This window comes from Caretta caretta, chromosome 10 (assembly GCF_965140235.1).
Source record: "Caretta caretta isolate rCarCar2 chromosome 10, rCarCar1.hap1, whole genome shotgun sequence".
In the NCBI taxonomy this organism is placed as follows: Eukaryota; Metazoa; Chordata; order Testudines; family Cheloniidae; genus Caretta; species Caretta caretta.
The window spans coordinates 8,657,508-8,676,098 of NC_134215.1; the positions used below are offsets into that span (position 1 = coordinate 8,657,508).

Below are 18,591 nucleotides of genomic sequence, written 5' to 3' on the forward strand. Positions count from 1 at the left end.
GCCACGTTTTGTGGCCCTAGCTGATGTGGCCCCCGTGGACCAGCCTCCCTAAGGGGAACCAGTGACTCTCCGGGGCCAGGAAGCGGGTGACTGGTGGAATTTCCCGCCCTCCCCCAAACCCCAGCATCGAGGCAGGAGGTCAGAGCCGTGTGGGCCGGGAGGGCGGGGCGACGGTGGCCACGCCCCCCTCTCCGAGGACCCAATGGCGAAAGCGTTCCGGCTGTGGGGGCGGGGCTGGCTGCGCTCGGCCCAGCTGCGCGACTCGCCAGCCCGCGGCTCAGTGTCTCGCCGTTCGCCAGCCGGGCTCGCGCCGCCCGGGGACATGCTCCGGCCCCCGGCCTCCGCCAGCGCCTAGCTCCGCTCAGCCCAGCGACCGGCCCGGGGACCAGCCATGTCCCTCCCCAGAGGTAGGAGAGAGCGGGGGGCTTCACCCCAGCTGCAGCCTCCCCGCTGGGCTACGGGGGTCTCCGGTGGGCCCCCCCACTCCCTGCGCGGTGCTCCGCTTCTGGGCTACGGGCTGGGAGAGGGGGGTCCCCTCAGGGGGCTCCCCGGGGAGTGGCCCTGCTGCGCTGGGGGTGCCCCCCGCCAAGTTCCGGGGTCCCCTTGTTCTCTATGCGGGGTGCTCCCCCTTCGGGTTACGGGCTGGGAGAGGGGGGTCCCCTCAGGGGGCTCCCCGGGGAGTGGCCCTGCTGCGCTGGGGGTGCCCCCCGCCAAATTCCGGGGTCCCCTTGTTCTCTATGCGGGGTGCTCCCCCTTCGGGTTACGGGCTGGGAGAGGGGGGTCCCCTCAGGGGGCTCCCCGGGGAGTGGCCCTGCTGCGCTGGGGGTGCCCCCCGCCAAGTTCCGGGGTCCCCTTGTTCTCTATGCGGGGTGCTCCCCCTTCGGGTTACGGGCTGGGGGGGTCCCCCCAGTGCGCTCCCCGGGAGGTGCCCCTGCCGTGCTGGGTTACAGGCTGGGGGTCCTCCCTGCTGGTTGTATAGCTCCCTCCTCTAGCCAGCATCGCGAGCCGGGTATATTCTGTCTTTCTCCCACTGCCCCATCTGCATCCATTGCAGAGTTGCCCTGCCAGCATGCTCTCTGGTTCTCCTCCTCGGTTACAGAGCTGCCCAGTGTGTGCCTGGTTCACCTAAAATCTTCTGCCCACCTCCTTCCTCATCCTTCTCCCCTGTAGCCGCGTGGAGTTTAGATTGACTCTGCTCCAGAGCTCCTTGACTGAGTGCAATTCTCCAGCCAGTGGGGCAGATTTTGGTGTGTGCTCTGTCAGCAGGGTGCCTGGCCAGACAACTGCTTGCACCTGGTGCCCGATGCATGTTTGGACGTCTCACGTTGCTTATTATTTTTCCCTCCCGTAGAGATGGGGGAGAGTATCTGCTACCTGCAGGTGGAATGTTGCTGCAGGAGACCCTCTATACTAGTGCTACTCAAAGTGGTGGTCGCGGACTGGTGCCGGTCCGTGAGCCATCGGCTGCCGGTCTGTGTGCGCATTGGGGAAAAAAATTGCCGGTCCCCCACATTAGCTAGCTTGAGAAGCACTGCTCTATACAGGGCTGAGATTGGCTGAGACTGTGGAGGATGGCATTAATACAACAGGAGCAGCCAAGAATCAAAGAAAGAGAGTGGGTGGGTGGGACAAGGCTGGTTCATGGACAGGGGGAATGAGCAGCATGACAGATCAGATTTGCATGTGTTTTGATACTGCTAATCTGATTTACAGGAATATACCGTACTAAGAGACCTTTAATGCAAGATAGATTCACAGTAGTGTTGGTGTTACTTGCTCACGGGTGGGGATGCCACCTGGGGAAACTTTTGCAGCATTAGCAGCCAGAGTTGTATCCTGGTCACAGCAAGTGTTATATCTGCAATTTTCCAGTTCTTCTTCTTTTTCAACACTTAGCCAGACGGTCGGCCGTAGCGATCGTTCACCATTTGGTCAATTCCTGTGCAACTGCAAAGGCTTGATGGCCTGAGAGTCCAACATCGGAACAGACTTGATGAACCCATGTAATTCCACTTGGATCAGACTAAATGTTTTTCCACTAGTATTCCAACTTGGGTGCTGTCTGAAAGCCAGGGGCCTGAAGGTGTGATTGGAGAAGGTGCTATGGCATTTCTGAAGCTCTGGCCTTCAAACGTGTTGAATATGGTGTCGGAGCATTCAGAGGGAGGGCTTTGCATTGGTCTCTTTCTGGGAGTAGAGAGAAAGAGACAAAAAACCTTTATAAGCATATTCCTCAGTCCTGACTCAAGCATTGAAATATGGATTGGATGGACTGTATATGACTTGAGTAAAGTTACATAAGCTGGGAAGATACCTGATTGTTGCCTAATCTTTCATGCGTAAATTACCTGTTATCTGCATACTTGCTTTACAGCCAGAAATTAATAGGTAGCAATAATTATGGCTCTTTTACTTTACCTCAGTTATGTAGAATAGAATCTTTAAAGTTCAACTCTCTTGTAATCAAGTTCTTTGTAAAGAGCCTAGCAGGATTTTAGAGTAGCAGCCGTGTTTGTCTGTATTCACAAAAAGAAAAGGAGTGCTTGTGGCACCTTAGAGACTAACCAATTTATTTGAGCATAAGCTTTCGTGAACTACAGCTCACTTCATCTGATGCCAGTCGGAGAACACTTCAATCTCTCTGGTCACGCGATTACAGACATGAAAGTTGCGATATTACAACAGAAAAACTTCAAAACCAGAGTCCAGCGAGAGACTGCTGAATTGGAATTCATTTGCAAATTGGATACAATTAACTTAGGCTTGAATAGAGACTGGGAGTGGCTAAGTCATTATGCAAGGTAACCTATTTCCCCTTGTTTTTTCCTACACCCCCACCCCCCCCAGAGTTCTTGTTAAACCCTGGATTTGTGCTGGAAATGGCCCACCTTGATTATCATACACATTGTAAGGAGAGTGATCACTTTAGATAAGCTGTTACCAGCAGGAGAGTGGGGTGGGGGGAGAAAACCTTTTGAAGTGATAAACACCCATTTTTTCATGGTCTGTGTGTATAAAAACATCCTCACTGCATTTTCCACTTTTATGCATCAGATGAAGTGAGCTGTAGCTCATGAAAGCTTATGCTCAAATAAATTGGTTAGTCTCTAAGGTGCCACAAGTACTCCTTTTCTTTTACCAGGATTTTGGTTCTATATAAACAAATATGAAAGACTGGTTCCCTATTCCAAGGAATTTACAATCTAAGGCCTTGATCTTGCTGTCACTTACATAATTGCTTAACTTGAAGCGGGTGAGTAGTTCCATAGTAGTCAATGGGACTATGTGCGTGCACACACAAGTGTTTGCAGAATTGTGGCCGAAGATGTTAGAAAGCTGCATATGATTTAAGTTGCTCATAGAAATACGCTGATTACAAACCTCAGTGCTTTGGTTTTACTGCACTAAGTCACTTACTTGCTTTGGCTCAATTACTGCCGTAAGTTTGTGGCTGAATTAACAGACGAGTGATTTCCACAGGTGGATCAACGGGGCAGTGTGCTTTGTCTGTCCTTTGTTGAGGTGTTACAGTCTAAAACTGAGCAAGACTGACTCTGGCTTTCATTGGAAACGCTGGATTAAAATACAGTAACTAAACCTACTGGTTAAACAGTCTGCTCAGCTGAGTAACTGTCTACTAGAGACAGTATGAGATATAAAAAACAACAAAATATTAGTTTTAAATGCACCCTGGTATATCAAAAGTAAGGGTTTGTATTGCAGTGCACACACCAGTTATCACTCTCTTTCATTCTGACATCAGTTTGTAGCTAAGCTGCGTCAGCATTTTCATATATGCAATCTGATTAGTGATCTGCATCGTCGTCATGATGCAAAATCATTATTTTTGTGTATTTTATACTTTTTAGAAAAATGGGGAGTCAGGCCAGTTTGCCATTCAATCCCAAAGATTTAGTTGCAAGTTCTGGAGTAAGTGTCCACTCGAAGAACAGCATAGGCAAAAGTACAATAAAAACTGTGTTTGTTATGACTTCATGACTGCATTACTTCAATAGATCTATGGGAAAGATGATAGCAACTGTTTCCCCCCACACCTCACCCCCCCCAAAAAAAGAAAAATAAAATCACTGTTGCAGCTTAGTTAACTTTGAATGTAAATTTCTGTGGATGAGAGTGGTGCAGGTACAGAGCAGTAGCATGTGATGTAACTTCAATAGTGTGAAATAAAATTGCATGTAAAGGAAATACACAGGAACACCTGTCCCTCTAGTACTCCTGGCTTTTGAGCAGAGCTGTGTTTGATCTTTCACTGGACCTGGCATTGATTCTGAGTTCTGACACAGCCTGACTTGACGAGTGTATGTCTGTCAGGCCTTGCCAGATTTTCCCATGTGTCCTTGTTATATGCAGCTAACAAACGTGAGCAGGTGTCATGGACATTATTATTTGTATAGCTCCAGTGGTATGCCTTGTGCCTTACCGATGAGTAAGAAGATAAGCTCTCTACCCTGAGGTGCTTGCAATTCTAAATTAGGCAGCTAACATAATAAGAAATTACATTGGGCTGGGTTGAGGAGGAAAGGAAAGGGGGGAGGTGGAGGTGGAGAGGAGAAATTATTCCTGACCATTCTGGTGATGCCTTGCCTTGTTAAAGATGAAGAGGGTAAGAGCGGGCAGATCACTCCAGACCTGTGATTAGTGATGGCCAGTAGGATGAAGGCAGGAAGGGAATGCATGAGATTTAATTGCTGCTTCTCGTTTCTCACTGGAATAAACTGGATTTAGATTTTGGGGGACTTTTCTTCTCCCAGGATGATGCACAGGAAACTTGAAATCAGGGCTCATGTGAGTGGATGAACAACACATAAATATGACTTTGTTTTAAATGACTGTGTCTGAAACGGGGGGAATGTGAACTTGAGTTTCCTGTTTGCTGTGTAACTGCGGTATGAATCAGCAGCAATATAATGGTTCTGAATGGAGCTGCTGAGTCATATGCAAGGGAACATATGCTAGAACTTGCTTCCTGGGTGGAAGGAGGTCAGCTATGGTGCTTAAAGAGGCAATAGTGAGTTGGCCTGATGGAAAGGGGAGGTGAACCCCTCTCTTTGCTTAGCAGCCTTTCTGTCTGATCGTGCTGAGAGTCTGTCCTCTACTGAGGAGCTGGATAAGACTAGGGCATGAGCTCAATACAGGAGAAGGATTTGCAAGGAATCATGCACTTATTTGCAAGGTTCTTTGCCTGTCGGCAGATACTAACTGCAGGGAATATGCTTCCTTCAGAACATACCCATGCTTGCTTTGGGGAAAGTGGGTATTTTAAAATGATCCATATTTCAAAGCTGCTGGCTTCTACAGATTGACATTTCTAGTCTTTTGAGAAGAGCTGGTGCCTGCCTGAAATATAATTGCTGCTAATGTCCTTCTGGGTGCTCTTCTGTGACATATAACATGTGCATGACCTGTTGCTTTCTAGTATGTATAGTTAAATTTTGAGTCCATTCAAGTATACTGATTACCTGGTTCTCTTATTGGTCTGAGATTGACAGCTCCATCTCTGTCCATATCATTTACCACCCTTTGTCTGATCTGAGCGTTTTCCTTGTCTCCCCTTATGCTGCGATCTATGTTCGGATCAGCTGCCCAGTTAATTGACCAAGCAACTGCTTCCTCTGGAAATCTCTACTCCAGGGATTCTCAAACTTCATTTTAAGGTGACCCCCTTCTGACAACAAAAATTACGACACAACCCCAGGAGGGGGATCAAAGCCTGAGCCCCGCTGCCCCAGATGGGGGAGGGGGGCCCAGGTCCAAGGGCTTCAGCACCAGGCAGGGGGCCTGTAACCTGAGCCCCACGGCCCAGGGCTGAAGCCCTCTGGCTTCAGCTTTGGCCTAGGGCTATGGGGCTCAGGCTTCAGCTTCAGTCCTGGGCCCCAGCAAGTTTAAGACAGCCCTGGCGACTCCATTAAAACAGGGTCGTGACCCACAGTTTGAGAACCGCTGCCCTACTCCTATCCCATGAGTGCTCAGCTACCATGACTGCACACCCTTCTTTTCTCCTCTAACTTGCTTTGTACCTTTGAAATATAGGCCCTTCAGGACAGGAACTTATTAGTGGGTGAGCACTGCTTGCCTGTTGTCTGGTGACATGTTTGCTCTGCAAGAAAGACTTAGTTTGATTAGACTGCACAGGCTCCCTTTCATTGACCATCATGGCGTTAGATCACTGTGGCCATCCTATTGGGTAGGCTGAATTTCCAGAGTTCGCTTCTGTTTGGGGAAACTTGCTGCATGGAGTCTGGCAGAGTCAGCTTCCTCTTGTCTGTTGCTTCTGTTTCTTGGTCTTAATCTGATCAGGATATGAAACGGGGACCGTTTCTCTGTAACTCTCAAATGGAATAGCTACATATATCCCATTGCAGCTTTCAAAATTAGACTGTCATTTCTGTTTACTCATAGCATCGTCTTCTACCCCTGCAGTTTCTTTAGATGCTGTGTAACTTCAAACTGTTGCGTGTAACACTTGTCAATGGAATGATGTTGGGTAGGAGGCTTTGTCCAAACATAAACCCCTTGCATGGACTATATTTAAAGCATAACTATGCCTTCAGCTTTGCAATTGTGTATAATTCACCCTTCCATAGATTTAAGTGGGATGCTGTCACCGATAAGAGGCTCAGAATGTGGCTGGCTTTTTACTGTGCTTTGTTTTTGAAGTCCATACTGCTCTTTGTTCTGAAAAGCAGATGCTTTAATTAAAAGAATTAAGGGGATATTTGGGTCCTAAAACTGGGAGGGGAGGTGGAGAGGGAAACAAATAAGGTGTTTTTATGTGTCCTGAGAAACAAAGGTCTTGGTTGATTTCCCCCAATAAGGTAGGTAGAAAGTTACAGTATTGAAATGAGGAGAAATGCAATTATGACATCTGGAAGAGAATCTGTACGAGAACTGGACTTGGGGGAGTTTCTGTAGCACCAGCAACAAGGTAGCAAAAGCACATTCTTCTCTTTTGGTCTGAGATTCTCCTCTGAGACAGGAAGGAATGAGTGTCAGAAATGTAAGGTGTCATTCATATGAGCATCTGCTTTTCAAACCCATCTGCTTTTACTTCCCTTTTCATGTACACTTATGTGAAGCCGTGGATCTGTCTTTCCTGGAGCAATGGCCCTCTATGTGGATTGCGGTTATTGTGGCTTCAAAATTAGATTATAAAAGAGAGGGTTAGCAAAAAAAAAAGTGTCAAATTTTTCTTTGCAGTGGGGCTTGAATTGAAACCAGACTTTTATTAAAAGGCAGCTGCATTTCAGAAGATACAGAAAAATCATCTGTGAATGAACTACTGCTTTCCTGGCAATATGCTCCACTCAAGTGTGGGTAAATAAGTAGTGTGATTTTTAGCATTGACTCGTCCAGCCTGCATTTTTAGGGACTGCACCCTTTGGTTTGATGATTCACTTGTCTTCCATGTGGAATGCAGCTTGGTTAAATGGTTATGCAATTCAGTGGACTTAGATTCCTGAGCTGTCATGTGCAGTCCATACTGTTCCTACAGTTATTGCACCTGATAACACCCAGTTGCGGTAAAATAAAGGTCAGGCCAAAAATAAGGCATTCATATTCGAGGCTCGATCCAGGTTTTGCAGTGGGTCGCTTTATATATAGTGTATGCTTTAGTATGGAGGCACAATGGCGAATTTTAGTTCTGAACCCGCAAAAGCAGGAGCATTCCTATTTTTCAGTTTGATTGTATTTTAATGTAGTGTATGTGATTCATTTAACAATTATAAGGCATAGAGAAGTTCTCTCTGCACTCCTGATGACACTCTGTTGCACTGTGTCTATTGCCATTTCATAGACAGGAAGAACTCCTTTGGAGCCAGTAAAATATTTTGCTTAGACATCCCAGTATTTCTAATCACGTGTTGATCTGTTTTGCTGGCTGGCTGGATACTGCTTAATATTCATAAGGGCCAAACTTAGCCCGGGATTTTGACTGTGATACAGGTGAAGGTAAGAAGACTGTCTTAAGCATCTGTTTGGATCTGAATCCTTCCACTGCCTTTAGACATTGTTTAGGGCATGAGGACTGTACTGTCCCTTCCATCATGCTGTTTACTGGAATGACTGCCTTGTTGTGTCTCTAGAGTAAAACTTTTTTTTTTTTTTTAACGGAGAACAGGTTGTTGGTCTGTCGGTCAACCCCACCCTGGAGGACCAGTGGACTGCTTTTTGTCTGGCTTGGGTCGTCCTTCCAGGAGTTAAAAGCTCCTGCCAGCAGAGCTCTCCGGGTGATTGGAATGTGCACGAGCCTTCCAGTTGCACCAAGGTGCCATCCCCGGGGAAGGAATCTGTTATGCTGACCATTAGATACTCCTATTCTCTTCCCACCATGTCTGGTCAGAAAACAGTTCCCCTTCCTCCCCATCAGTCTTCCTTCGCGTCTGGAGCATATGAGACATGAAGGCATTGTTTTCGCTGCTAAAAACTTATTTTTCACCTCAGGGTAACTAACAAGCATGAGCAAAGACAGGAAAGACCAGGCATGTTACTTTTTCCTTTTTCCTCAAGGTAAACTCACCCAGGTCAACCCCAGGCAGGGTATAGTGCTGACCTTGTACTGTGTCTTCACTGTGTTTTTTACCTCAGGATAACACCTGTAGTAAAAACCACAGCAGTAAAGACAAGTCCTAAAACAGCGCAGTCATGCTACATGTCAAAACACATCCCTTTGAAGCCCTTGAGAAGGGTAAACATTCAGTACAGTCTCACCGCTTTGCACGCAGCTGCTTTCATAACACTTTCTAAATGAGAAATATGAAAATATTTTTGATTCATTGGTTTTAAGGCACAAGATCTCCTGGTCTGACCTCCTGCATTGCCCAGGCTGGAATTCCTGCATGAAGCCCGGTGGCTGTGGTTGAACTAGGGCATATCACATAGAAAGACACCTGATGTTGATTTTAAAGATTCCAGGTAATAATAGCTAGGTCTCTTATATAGCACTTTTCATCAGCAGATCTCAGTACTTACCTTACAATACCCCATGAGGTATGGAAGTACTATTTTCCCTATTTTTACAGGTGGAAAACTGAGGCTAAGTGACTTGCCCAAGGTCATGCATGAAGTCTGTGGTGGAGCAGAGAATTGAACCTAGGTCTGCCATGTCCTAGGTTAGTGACCTAACCACTGGCCCATCCTACCTGTCTAATGGAAATCAGTGATGTAGTTTAGACTCTTTTGGAGATTATCTTAATCCAAAACATTCCTCCCACCCCCAAAATTAAACACAGCAGATTCAAGGAGTTGTCTGATTTGTGCTCTCTCTACTCTGGGGTATGGCAGCAGCAGACTGGGAAGAAAATGACACCACTTAACTACTTTTCCCGTTCTCCCTCCCATCCCCTTATGGGATGACATCATGGCTCCACCTACCAGGAAGCAAGGAGAAGAAACTCTCTCAGTGATGTACAGTATAAAGGTGATGGCCCAGCTGGTGCCTGGTCTGGTAGAAACTTCCAGAGTGAAACAAGATGATGTGGGGTGCATAAAACAACTGAATTAGTTAAACGCACTATAACCTCCCTTCTTCCCTCCAAGGGTTCATGTGCACTAGGCCTTTTAGTTAACTGAGTGCCTTGATAGCATCTTTTGTAGAGGTTGGTGTGTAGACACTCCCCAAATATTTGTTACAAGCCACATATCTTAAAGCCTTAACAAGTTTGCCAGTTAACTGGATGTATTTTACAATCATGTTAACTCCAGATTTAAAAAAGTCTAGTGTAGACCAACAGAAGGCAGGATGGGGAGGAAACAAAACTCACCACAAGGTTACGTCACCCCCCCAAAAAAACATTCTAATGCTGGAAAGAGATAAACCTCCACAGTGCACAATACAAGTAATTTCCCAGAAGAGGTGGCTAACCATAGGCTGTGGTTTGGCACCAGTGTCTGTCAAAACTGAGTCCAGTTGCTAGTGCCAAGTTCCAGGAGTGTGATGTCACAGTTGCACGTTTCCAGCAACGCCATGGCTCTCCTTGCCCAAGGAGCTGGTAGGAGTAGAGAGGTTAAGGCAACTAGTGATGCACATCCTGTTTGTATACCAAGCTAATGTACTCTTGTTCATCATATTGACATTGATGTTTTTGGCACCTTCTAGGGATATAAAAACAGTAATGCGACTTTTGATTTTTCAGGAGCTCTTTTTGGTTCCAGCAGATCATGAGGATGAATATCTGATTGGGGATGGGGGGACAGGTTGATACTGAGTTCAGGACACTAGATTTGGGTAAAGCATCAGGTAAAAGCTACTGCTCCTTCATTTTTGTGGGAGGTGGACACTGTGTGAGTGACGTGCAGGTGAAGGTCTCTTAACACTGGGAATTGAGCTGCAAACACTGTATTTCGCCATTGGGATCCAACATAGGATCGTGGTATCTTAGTCTTGGGGTAGAGGAGTGAATTTGTAAGAGATTTTGCCTATATCTTCCTTTCCATGGGTGTTAAAATGTGAGAGGATAAAATGCCCTATGTGATTGTACTGAGCCCTGGTCTATACAGTGTTCATACTGATTTGAACATATTTTGGGTAGGGGGTGCTCTTTTTTTTAAATAGTGATCTAGCTAAGGCAGTTCAATCTCCTAGTGTGGGCATAGCTATTCCGATGGAAAGGTGCTTGTAGTCCAGTCAATTTATGAAATAGCATGCCAGTATATTTACTGGTATAACTGCAGTCCCCACTAATGGATTGTGCTGCTTTAACTAGATCTATTTCTGCACCAACACAGTTAAAGCAGCACAAAAAACATGTGTGGACCAGTCCAGAGTAGCAGCACATCCTGGGGCTCCTCTGGTCCAGTTGGAAGCCTCTGAAGTTTATTATAAAGGTGGTCAGGGCCTTGTGTGATTAGTAAATATAATGCACAATGGCAATTCAAAGTACGAGCCAAAGGCTGGGGAGGTGGTGATATAAGGGGGAAAATGTTCTGCTGTAAGAGCTGGCAGGTGGTCGTAATACGTTTGACAAATTATAAACGTGCTGGGTCAGGTAATTGCATGAGTCAACCGTGGGGTTGTCTGGGAATTATCTGCAAGTCTGGACTATTTGGCCTGATAAATATCGCTTCATGATGCATATGTATGAACACAGTCTTCCTACGGACTTAATGGGGACAGCTGAAAAAGCAGCTTTCCTGCATGGGTCAAGAAAATGCATTTCAGCAGATTCTGCAACAAGTGCAACTCCCTGTCAGGGATGCTCTCTGGGCTCCCTTGCTGTGTCTGCTGATACTAATTGTTCAAGAACAGAACACCCATATGTCCCCTACGCGGGCATTTCGCTGTCTGCATACCGCAATGCAGTCAAGTAGGTATCTGCTCTTACTGTCCACATCTTTCCATGCAGGGTTTCTCTGTGCTCTTAAAGCTAGTGTGATTATTCTGTCATTGAAGAGGAACACTTCCATTTGGTTAAGTGTCTCCTTTGTCTTTTGGATCAAGTTCTCTTCCCTGGAGCCATAGTGGTTGTTGGATCTTGCGAGCGGAGCAGGCTCAGACTCCGACTCCGTCAGTGCCCAGGTGGGAGACCTGCAGGGATCAAAACAGGAGATGGTGTTGATCAAGGGCATTTCTTCTGAGCCATTACGATACCAGTGCCTTAGCATCCTGTGCTTCTGCAGGGAGCTGTGATGAAAGGCAACGAAAGTGTTTCTTACTACTAAAGATGACGTGACTCTTTCCACACGAGACCAATATGCTAACCCCACAGTCTGGCTAATTAAATTCCCTCTCCAGGCTGTGGTGGCGGCGGTCAGTTCCTGTCCTGGAGTGCTGTTGCGAATTGCATTGCAGCAGTGGGTGAAGTGGTCGTTACAAAATCCCTTGTTTACCTAGTGCTCAACTAATATTTGAAACCCTTTGAGATCCTTTGTAAGGTGTCCTAGAAATGCATAGCTGTGAGTTCTGCCCCCGCCACTCTGCCTCAGATGGCACAAATACAGCCATTTGACTGCATCCAGAAAATCATTTCCATTAGCAAAAGTTGCATCTTAATGAATTTTTTTTTTTTTTTAAATGTCCCAGTGTATTGGCTGGCATACTAGGTCTCCCTGGCCTTGCTAGAAGTAAAGTTGGTCCACCATTTCTACCCAGCATTGCCTGTTTAAATCAGACCCTGTCAGCAGGCTGTCCTTCCTGCACTTCCTGTTGACTCCCTTCCCTATTGGCTGACAAGCTCAGTGTTCACAGAAACCAAATAAAGCAACAGTATAAAAGAGGATGCAAGCTGTGGGGATGAGTGGTGTGTGGGTGGCGGTGCTGTGAATGGGATCAGTGCAGGCCTGAGCGTAAGAGCCTCTGCTGGAGTTTAGCTTTATCTCTCTGGCAGTGTTTGGATTTCTTAAAGCTTGAGGCCATGCTGCTATTCTGGTTGATGGCCTCTCCCTGTGTTTTAATTACTTACGTTTTAATTCCTCGAGTATACTGTGCTCTGTTAAGGGAGATTACTGGTCTCTGGCCTGCACATTCCATTCATTAACTCTTTATTACCTTTTCTCACTGGTTTATGGTCTCCAGCATTATTGAGGTGTAGAAAGCCACAGCCGGCTTTGAGCAAGCTTGTCGCGTACCTCTCGGCATGCTGCGTGGTGGAGAGGGGCAATTTTTTAGAGCTGAGAGAACTGGAACTGCCAATTCAATGCCTAGGGTGTTCCATTGGGGGCCAGGCATAGCCCTGGTTTCTTTGCCCTAAAGTTGCACTAAAATCAGGCCCTTTCCCAATTGGTGCTTCTGTCACATACTTAGAGGGCCCTACCAAATTGACAGCCATGAAAAATGCATCACAGAACGTGAAATCTGGTCTCCTCCTATGAAATCTGGTCTTTTGTGTGCTTTTACCTGATACTATACAAATTTCACGGGGGAGACCAGTGTTTCTAAAATTGGCGGTCCTAACCCAAAAGGGAGTTGCGGGGGGGTCACAAGATTATTTTAGGGGGTTGCGGTATTGCCACCCTTATTTCTGTACTGCGTTCAGAGCTGGGCGGCTGGAGAGCAGTGGCTGTTAACCGGGCACCCTGCTCTGAAGGCAGCATCCTGCCACCACCAGTGCAGAAGTAAGGATGGCAATATCGTGCCATGCCTCCTTTACTTCTATGCTGCTGCTGGCAGTGGCTCTGCCTTCAGAGCTGGGCTCCCAGCCAGCACTCTCCAGTTGCCCAGCTCTGAAGGCAGCATCGCCACCGGTAGCGGCACAGAAGTAAGGGCAGAAGTACCCCAACCCCCCCTACAATAACCTTTGGACCCCCCCAACTCCTTTTTGGGTCAGGACCCCTAAAATTACAACACTGTGACATTTCAGATTTAAATAGCTGAAATCGTGACATTTACAATTTAAAAAATCCTCTAACTGTGAATTTGACCAAAATGGACCGTGAATTTGGTAGGGCCCTACACATACTAAATAGATCTCAGCCACTGCCTTCTGTGAGCATCTGAAGTCTTGGGTCAGTAGTTGTAAACATGGGCAGATGACTTGAGAATAAAGATGTTGTGGCAGAAGGTATCTTAATATAAGTACAGAAAACCTCAGCATTATGAACACCAGAATTATAAACTGACTAGTCAACCACACATTTCATTTGGAACCAGAAGTACGCAATCAGGCAGCAGCAGAGACCAAAAAAAAAAAAGCAAGTACAGTACTGTGTTAAATGTAAACTACTAAAATATAAAGGGAAAGCAGCATTTTTCTTCTACATAGCAAAGTTTCAAAGTTGTATTAAGTCAATGTTCAGTTGTAAACTTTTGAAAGAACAACTATAATGTTTTGTTCAGAGTTAGGAACATTTCAGAGTTAGGAACAACCTCTGTGCTGAGGGGTTCGTAACTCTGAGGTTCTTCTGTAGGAGAAAGTTGTAAGTGAATTTTGTATGAATCCAAACTTTATTGGCCTCAACACATTCCTCATTTAGACACCCACCACATTCCTTCTCACACTGGTTGTCCTTCTGCCACCATACAGTTGCCGTGTGTGTCTGACTCCTTTTTTTGTGTATGGAGCCCAAGTCACCAGGAAAGTTTGCACTTGAGTTTTGCCTTCACAAGGAGTTTCTTGTGCAGTGATTGTGGGTTTTCCCACTTGGGATTTTACACGTGGCTTCCCCTCAGTGAGCTCTGCCTGTAATAATTGCATGGAAGAAAGCCAACGTTTTTCCCTTTTAATCTTTAAAACTTTGACTTCTGTACATTCCATTCCATTCTACATTCCTCTCGACAGAATGGCCCCCCGTGGCACTTCTGATTCTGGGCTTCTTTCATATGGGAGGCTTTTTTTTTTTTTTTTAAAGGAATGCCTCGTATAGGGTCTGCCTAGGACATCCAAGTGGCTGTAGGCTGCAGCCGAGAAAGCTGTGTTGACTCACAGCCTGTTAGACCTTGACCCAGGATATGAGCTGACATGTTGGGACTTGTCTGTTTGCCCGGCAAAAGCTATTTCCACAGAGCAGAGTGACGGTTGTTTGCATGGGATTTGATACAAAACCATCTGCAAAGCTTATAGCTTATTTCCACTTCACTTTGAGAAACACTCTGTGCAATTAAAATAAATTGATTTGAGAGACAGAAGCAATAGGTGCAGTAAACCATGACACTGGCACAGTGAATTGTGTTGCTCTCTATCCTCTTCCCCTATCTAGGATAACCTAGTGTGACCTGGCTCTGCCGTGCAGGCTGTGATGTTGGCATTTGGAAACTCGCTGTTTGAGGGCTGAGGTATCTTTTCATGGACATGCAGCAGGAGCTTGCAGTCCCACCGCACGGCTGGAGCCAGCCACGCCGCCCAGAGCACTGCCCAGCAGGAGTGGTGGGCCAGAGGACTGGTGGCGTGGCGAGGTGAGGCTGCGGGGGAGGGGGAACAGCAAGGGAGGGGCCGGGGGCTCGCCTTCCCGGCCAGGAGCTCAGGGGCCAGGCAGGATGGTCCCGCGGGCCAGATGTGGGCCGTAGTTTGCCCACCTCTGACTTAGACCCTGATTCACCAAGGACTTGAAGCAGCTTCAAGCACGTGAGCAGCGCTATTGACTTTGGTGAGACTACGACTGTCCTTAATGTCACGCCTGTGTCTAAGTACCTTTCTGAGTTGAGGACTTGCTTTCTTAATTCTTGTCGCCTCATTGCTGGTGGGGTACGTGGGCCAAGCTTGTCACCTACCTCTTTCATTATGACCTGGTAGCATTATTTGTTCAATGGTTCGGATTAATGCTTGTAACCTGGCAGTTGTTGAATACAGAGCTTTGTATGTGAGAATGGAGATGCTGATATCCTAAGGTGAAGGCCAGTGGCTGCTTATGGAGAAATGGACCAAGTATCACCTGTTCCGTTTTTTTCTTCCACCCCCGCTATCTCCTCAATGATATGGGAATTCTCCAAACTCCGACAGCTGACGGGGGGTAGAGAAATCCCTCTTGAAAGGTTTGTGGGGAACCTGGGGGCTAAGCAGGAATTAAAACGAACTCTTGTTTTCTCTATTATGCATAGAGCCAAATAGAGCTTAGTGTATAACTTGACAGAGCCTATTAAAGTGTCTGTGCGTAAAAGCCAATTGGAATATAGTGGGGACCTGGAAATTTAGTCACAGTTGGTTTGATATGGGAATGGAGGAAATACAGTGTCTAAGATATAACTACTAGTGTAAATGGGGAGGGAGTTATTCAAGATATTGTCACTTATAAATTAAAGAGAAATGTAATGCTGCATTGGTTTGTCATCTTCAATGAACTATCAGTTCAGCATCCCAGTTTGAATTCTTTTCCGCTATAATATATAATCAAAGCCTCCCACTGGATTGAAATGATGACGCAGCCAGGTGCAAATGAATATAGTTTCTCCTCTGAAGATGTACTCGGGGTTATGTCCAAAGAAAAGTAGCAGCAATTCGTTTGGTAGATTGACAGTGAAAGCAGGAAAAAATCCTCTGTAGTCCCACTAAAAGAACAGGAGGACTTGTGGCACCTCAGAGACTAACCAATTTATTTGAACATCAGCTTTCGTGAGCTACAGCTCTCTTCATCGGATGCATTCAGTGGAAATCCACTGCAGCGGATGAAGTGAACTGTAGCTCACGAAAGCTTATGCTCTAATAAATTGGTTAGTCTCTGAGGTGCCACAAGTCCTCCTGTTCTTTTTGCGAATACAGACTAACACGGCGGCTGCTCTGAAACCTCTAGTACCACTGTTAACTAATGACGACAGGTTTCAGAGTAGCAGCCGTGTCTGTATTCGCATTCAGTGGATGCATCTCCCCGCTGTATTTTCCACGGTATGCATCCGATGAAGTGAGCTGTAGTTCATGAAAGCTTATGCTCAAATAAATTTGTTAGTCTCTAAGCTGCCACAAGTCCTCCTTTTCCTTTTACTGTTAACTAAGACTTTCACTTGTGATGAGGTCTGTCAGGCTTGTGTTTCTTCTCAGCCTGTCCTGGTTGGAGAAGGCTGCCTTAGTGATAACAGAATCAGACAACTGATCGTACAAGTGGCACCTCCTTGCTTCTTGAATCTCTGGAGTTTCATGCACAACTATACTTGTTGCTTCTGACAGGCTTTCTTTTACTGCAGGACCCATATGCCTGTGAGAGTGAGCTGGACTCACGGATCCCAGGGGGCATCTGCAAAGCCAGCAGTTAAACCAAAACGTGTAAACTGTGTGTTGAGCTGGAGTGTTGAGAAGCAATAACCACAGAGTCCAATGATGCCACAGTTATGACTCCAGAGGGGGAAACTTTCCTCTAAATGCTCCATGCAGCTGCCTGCCTTGTTCTCAGACTGGAAATTGCTTTTTCTGAAGAAGAGCCTGACTGTGGTCTCTGGGCCAGACAGAACACCTGTGTTTGTTTTCACTATGCCTCTGACCTCTGTTCAGGGAACACAGCTGCAGATGGGAAAAGTTTGCTTATTTTTCACCCAGCTCCATTTGCTAGAGCAGGTGTCTAGTCAGCTTTAAACTTGCAGCAAAGATGAAAATCCCTCTCTGCCTGTCTGGAAGGATTCAAGATATAAATGAGCTGCTGGCTTTTCTGACTCTCCATGGCTATCACCTCTGTGCTTGTGTACCTTTTTGGTCTAGGAGCGAGGTGCGAGGCAGGGAGAGAGAGGATGCATAGGACTTGCTTTTCTCTTAGTCTCGCTTGCCTTTGCTTAACAATTAAGATGCATTTGGGCTGGGATTGCTTTCCAGATCTTTGTCTTGTGGCTGCATGCCAGCCCCCTTTCTGCTCCCCCCCCCCCCCCGAAGTGTGTGTGCAGCTGGGTCAGTGCAGCCTGTCTTTCGGTCCCAAGTTTCATAATTCTAAGAATATTTTACTCTTTAGGGTTAGCTGTTTGATGCAATTGTGCAGACTAGAGGCTGCATGAGGGTAATGAATCTACCAGCTGGGGCTCTGTACTGCCTGACTAGACCTTGCACCACAGAGCTGAGGGGTTGGGTTCTGGAGTCAGCTGCTTCAGAAGCCTGTCAGCACGGGGCATGCTTTTATCCATGGCTGGGTCTGCATTAGGAAGATGCTTAACTAGGTCTATGTGCGAGCTTTAAGCAGAGGGACAGTGCCCAGCTGGATGGGGAGCGGTATGAATAGGAGAGGTAGGCAGGTGGTTTAGTGCTGTGTGCCGCTGTAGAACAGTCACCGACGTCCGCTTGAGTCTGAGTCAGAGCACTTCTGTTTGTGGGAGGAAGCGTAGCCAATGCTGCTGCTCTGAGCAGGCCCTTTGGGAAAGAGATCTCCTGCAAGTGCCTTCCTCTCAAGTACTGAGAACTAGCTTGAAAATCCAGCCACGGAAATGGGCATTGATGTAAGGAGTCATCGAAAGAGCTGAAGATGCGGATGTGCGTGGCTGGCCTGTGTCCCGTGAGCTGCGCTTGGCTCTCTGCCTTGAGCCTTGGTGCATTTTTAAATGCAAGCTGGGACATTATCTGCCATTGCCATGCATCTAGTCATCTTATTGAGCTTTTGTATAAGCCCTTGTTGCAAATTCTTAGCACATATATAGCAATGTTGCATATTTAAGGCATTGTACAAACACCAGCTAGTGGTTCCTCATTTCACCTTCTCCTAGAGGGGTGACTGGTCTCCATTATAAGTGGGAAGCTTCCTCACAGCTCTGGGTCTGATCCTGGTGGTATGATTGCAGCCCTGTGTAGGCCATAGTGCTGCAGCTGCAGAACCAGCCCTGTGCTTGAGAGTCTCAGCTTGCATTTAAAAAACAAACCCACAACGTTTTTTTTCCCAACGCTTGTGGTTGTGCAGGTAACCTGGACACTGAGACTGTAACCAGTGCAGTGGTGTCTTCCTGGAAGTCAGATGGACCACACCAGTAGCTCAGACAGGTGTTATCTGGTCCATGCATCTTAGGGGGATTAACTCAGATTTAAAGCAGGCAATTTAAATGTCAATATCGTGAACATCTGATGAAGTGAGCTGTAGCTCACGAAAGCTCATGCTCAAATAAATTGGTTAGTCTCTAAGGTGCCACAAGTACTCCTTTTCTTTTTGCGAATACAGACTAACACGGCTGTTCCTCTGAAACCTACTTTACAGCTGGTCACATTCAGCAGGAACAGCTGCTAATGTGCTGTTCCCACAAAT

At 46.5% G+C, this 18,591-nt stretch overlaps 1 protein-coding gene across 1 annotated transcript in view; it reads left to right on the plus strand.

Annotated features, from left to right (window-relative positions):
* Positions 1–260: 260 nt before the first annotated feature.
* The window catches only part of MAP2K3 (mitogen-activated protein kinase kinase 3), a 54,067-nt gene continuing 35,736 nt past the window's right edge, over positions 261–18,591 (plus strand). The window contains exon 1 of the mRNA XM_048866748.2: positions 261–407. Coding sequence (XP_048722705.1) covers positions 392–407 — 16 coding nt within the window. The 5' untranslated portion in view covers positions 261–391. The remainder of the gene's footprint in view (positions 408–18,591) is intronic.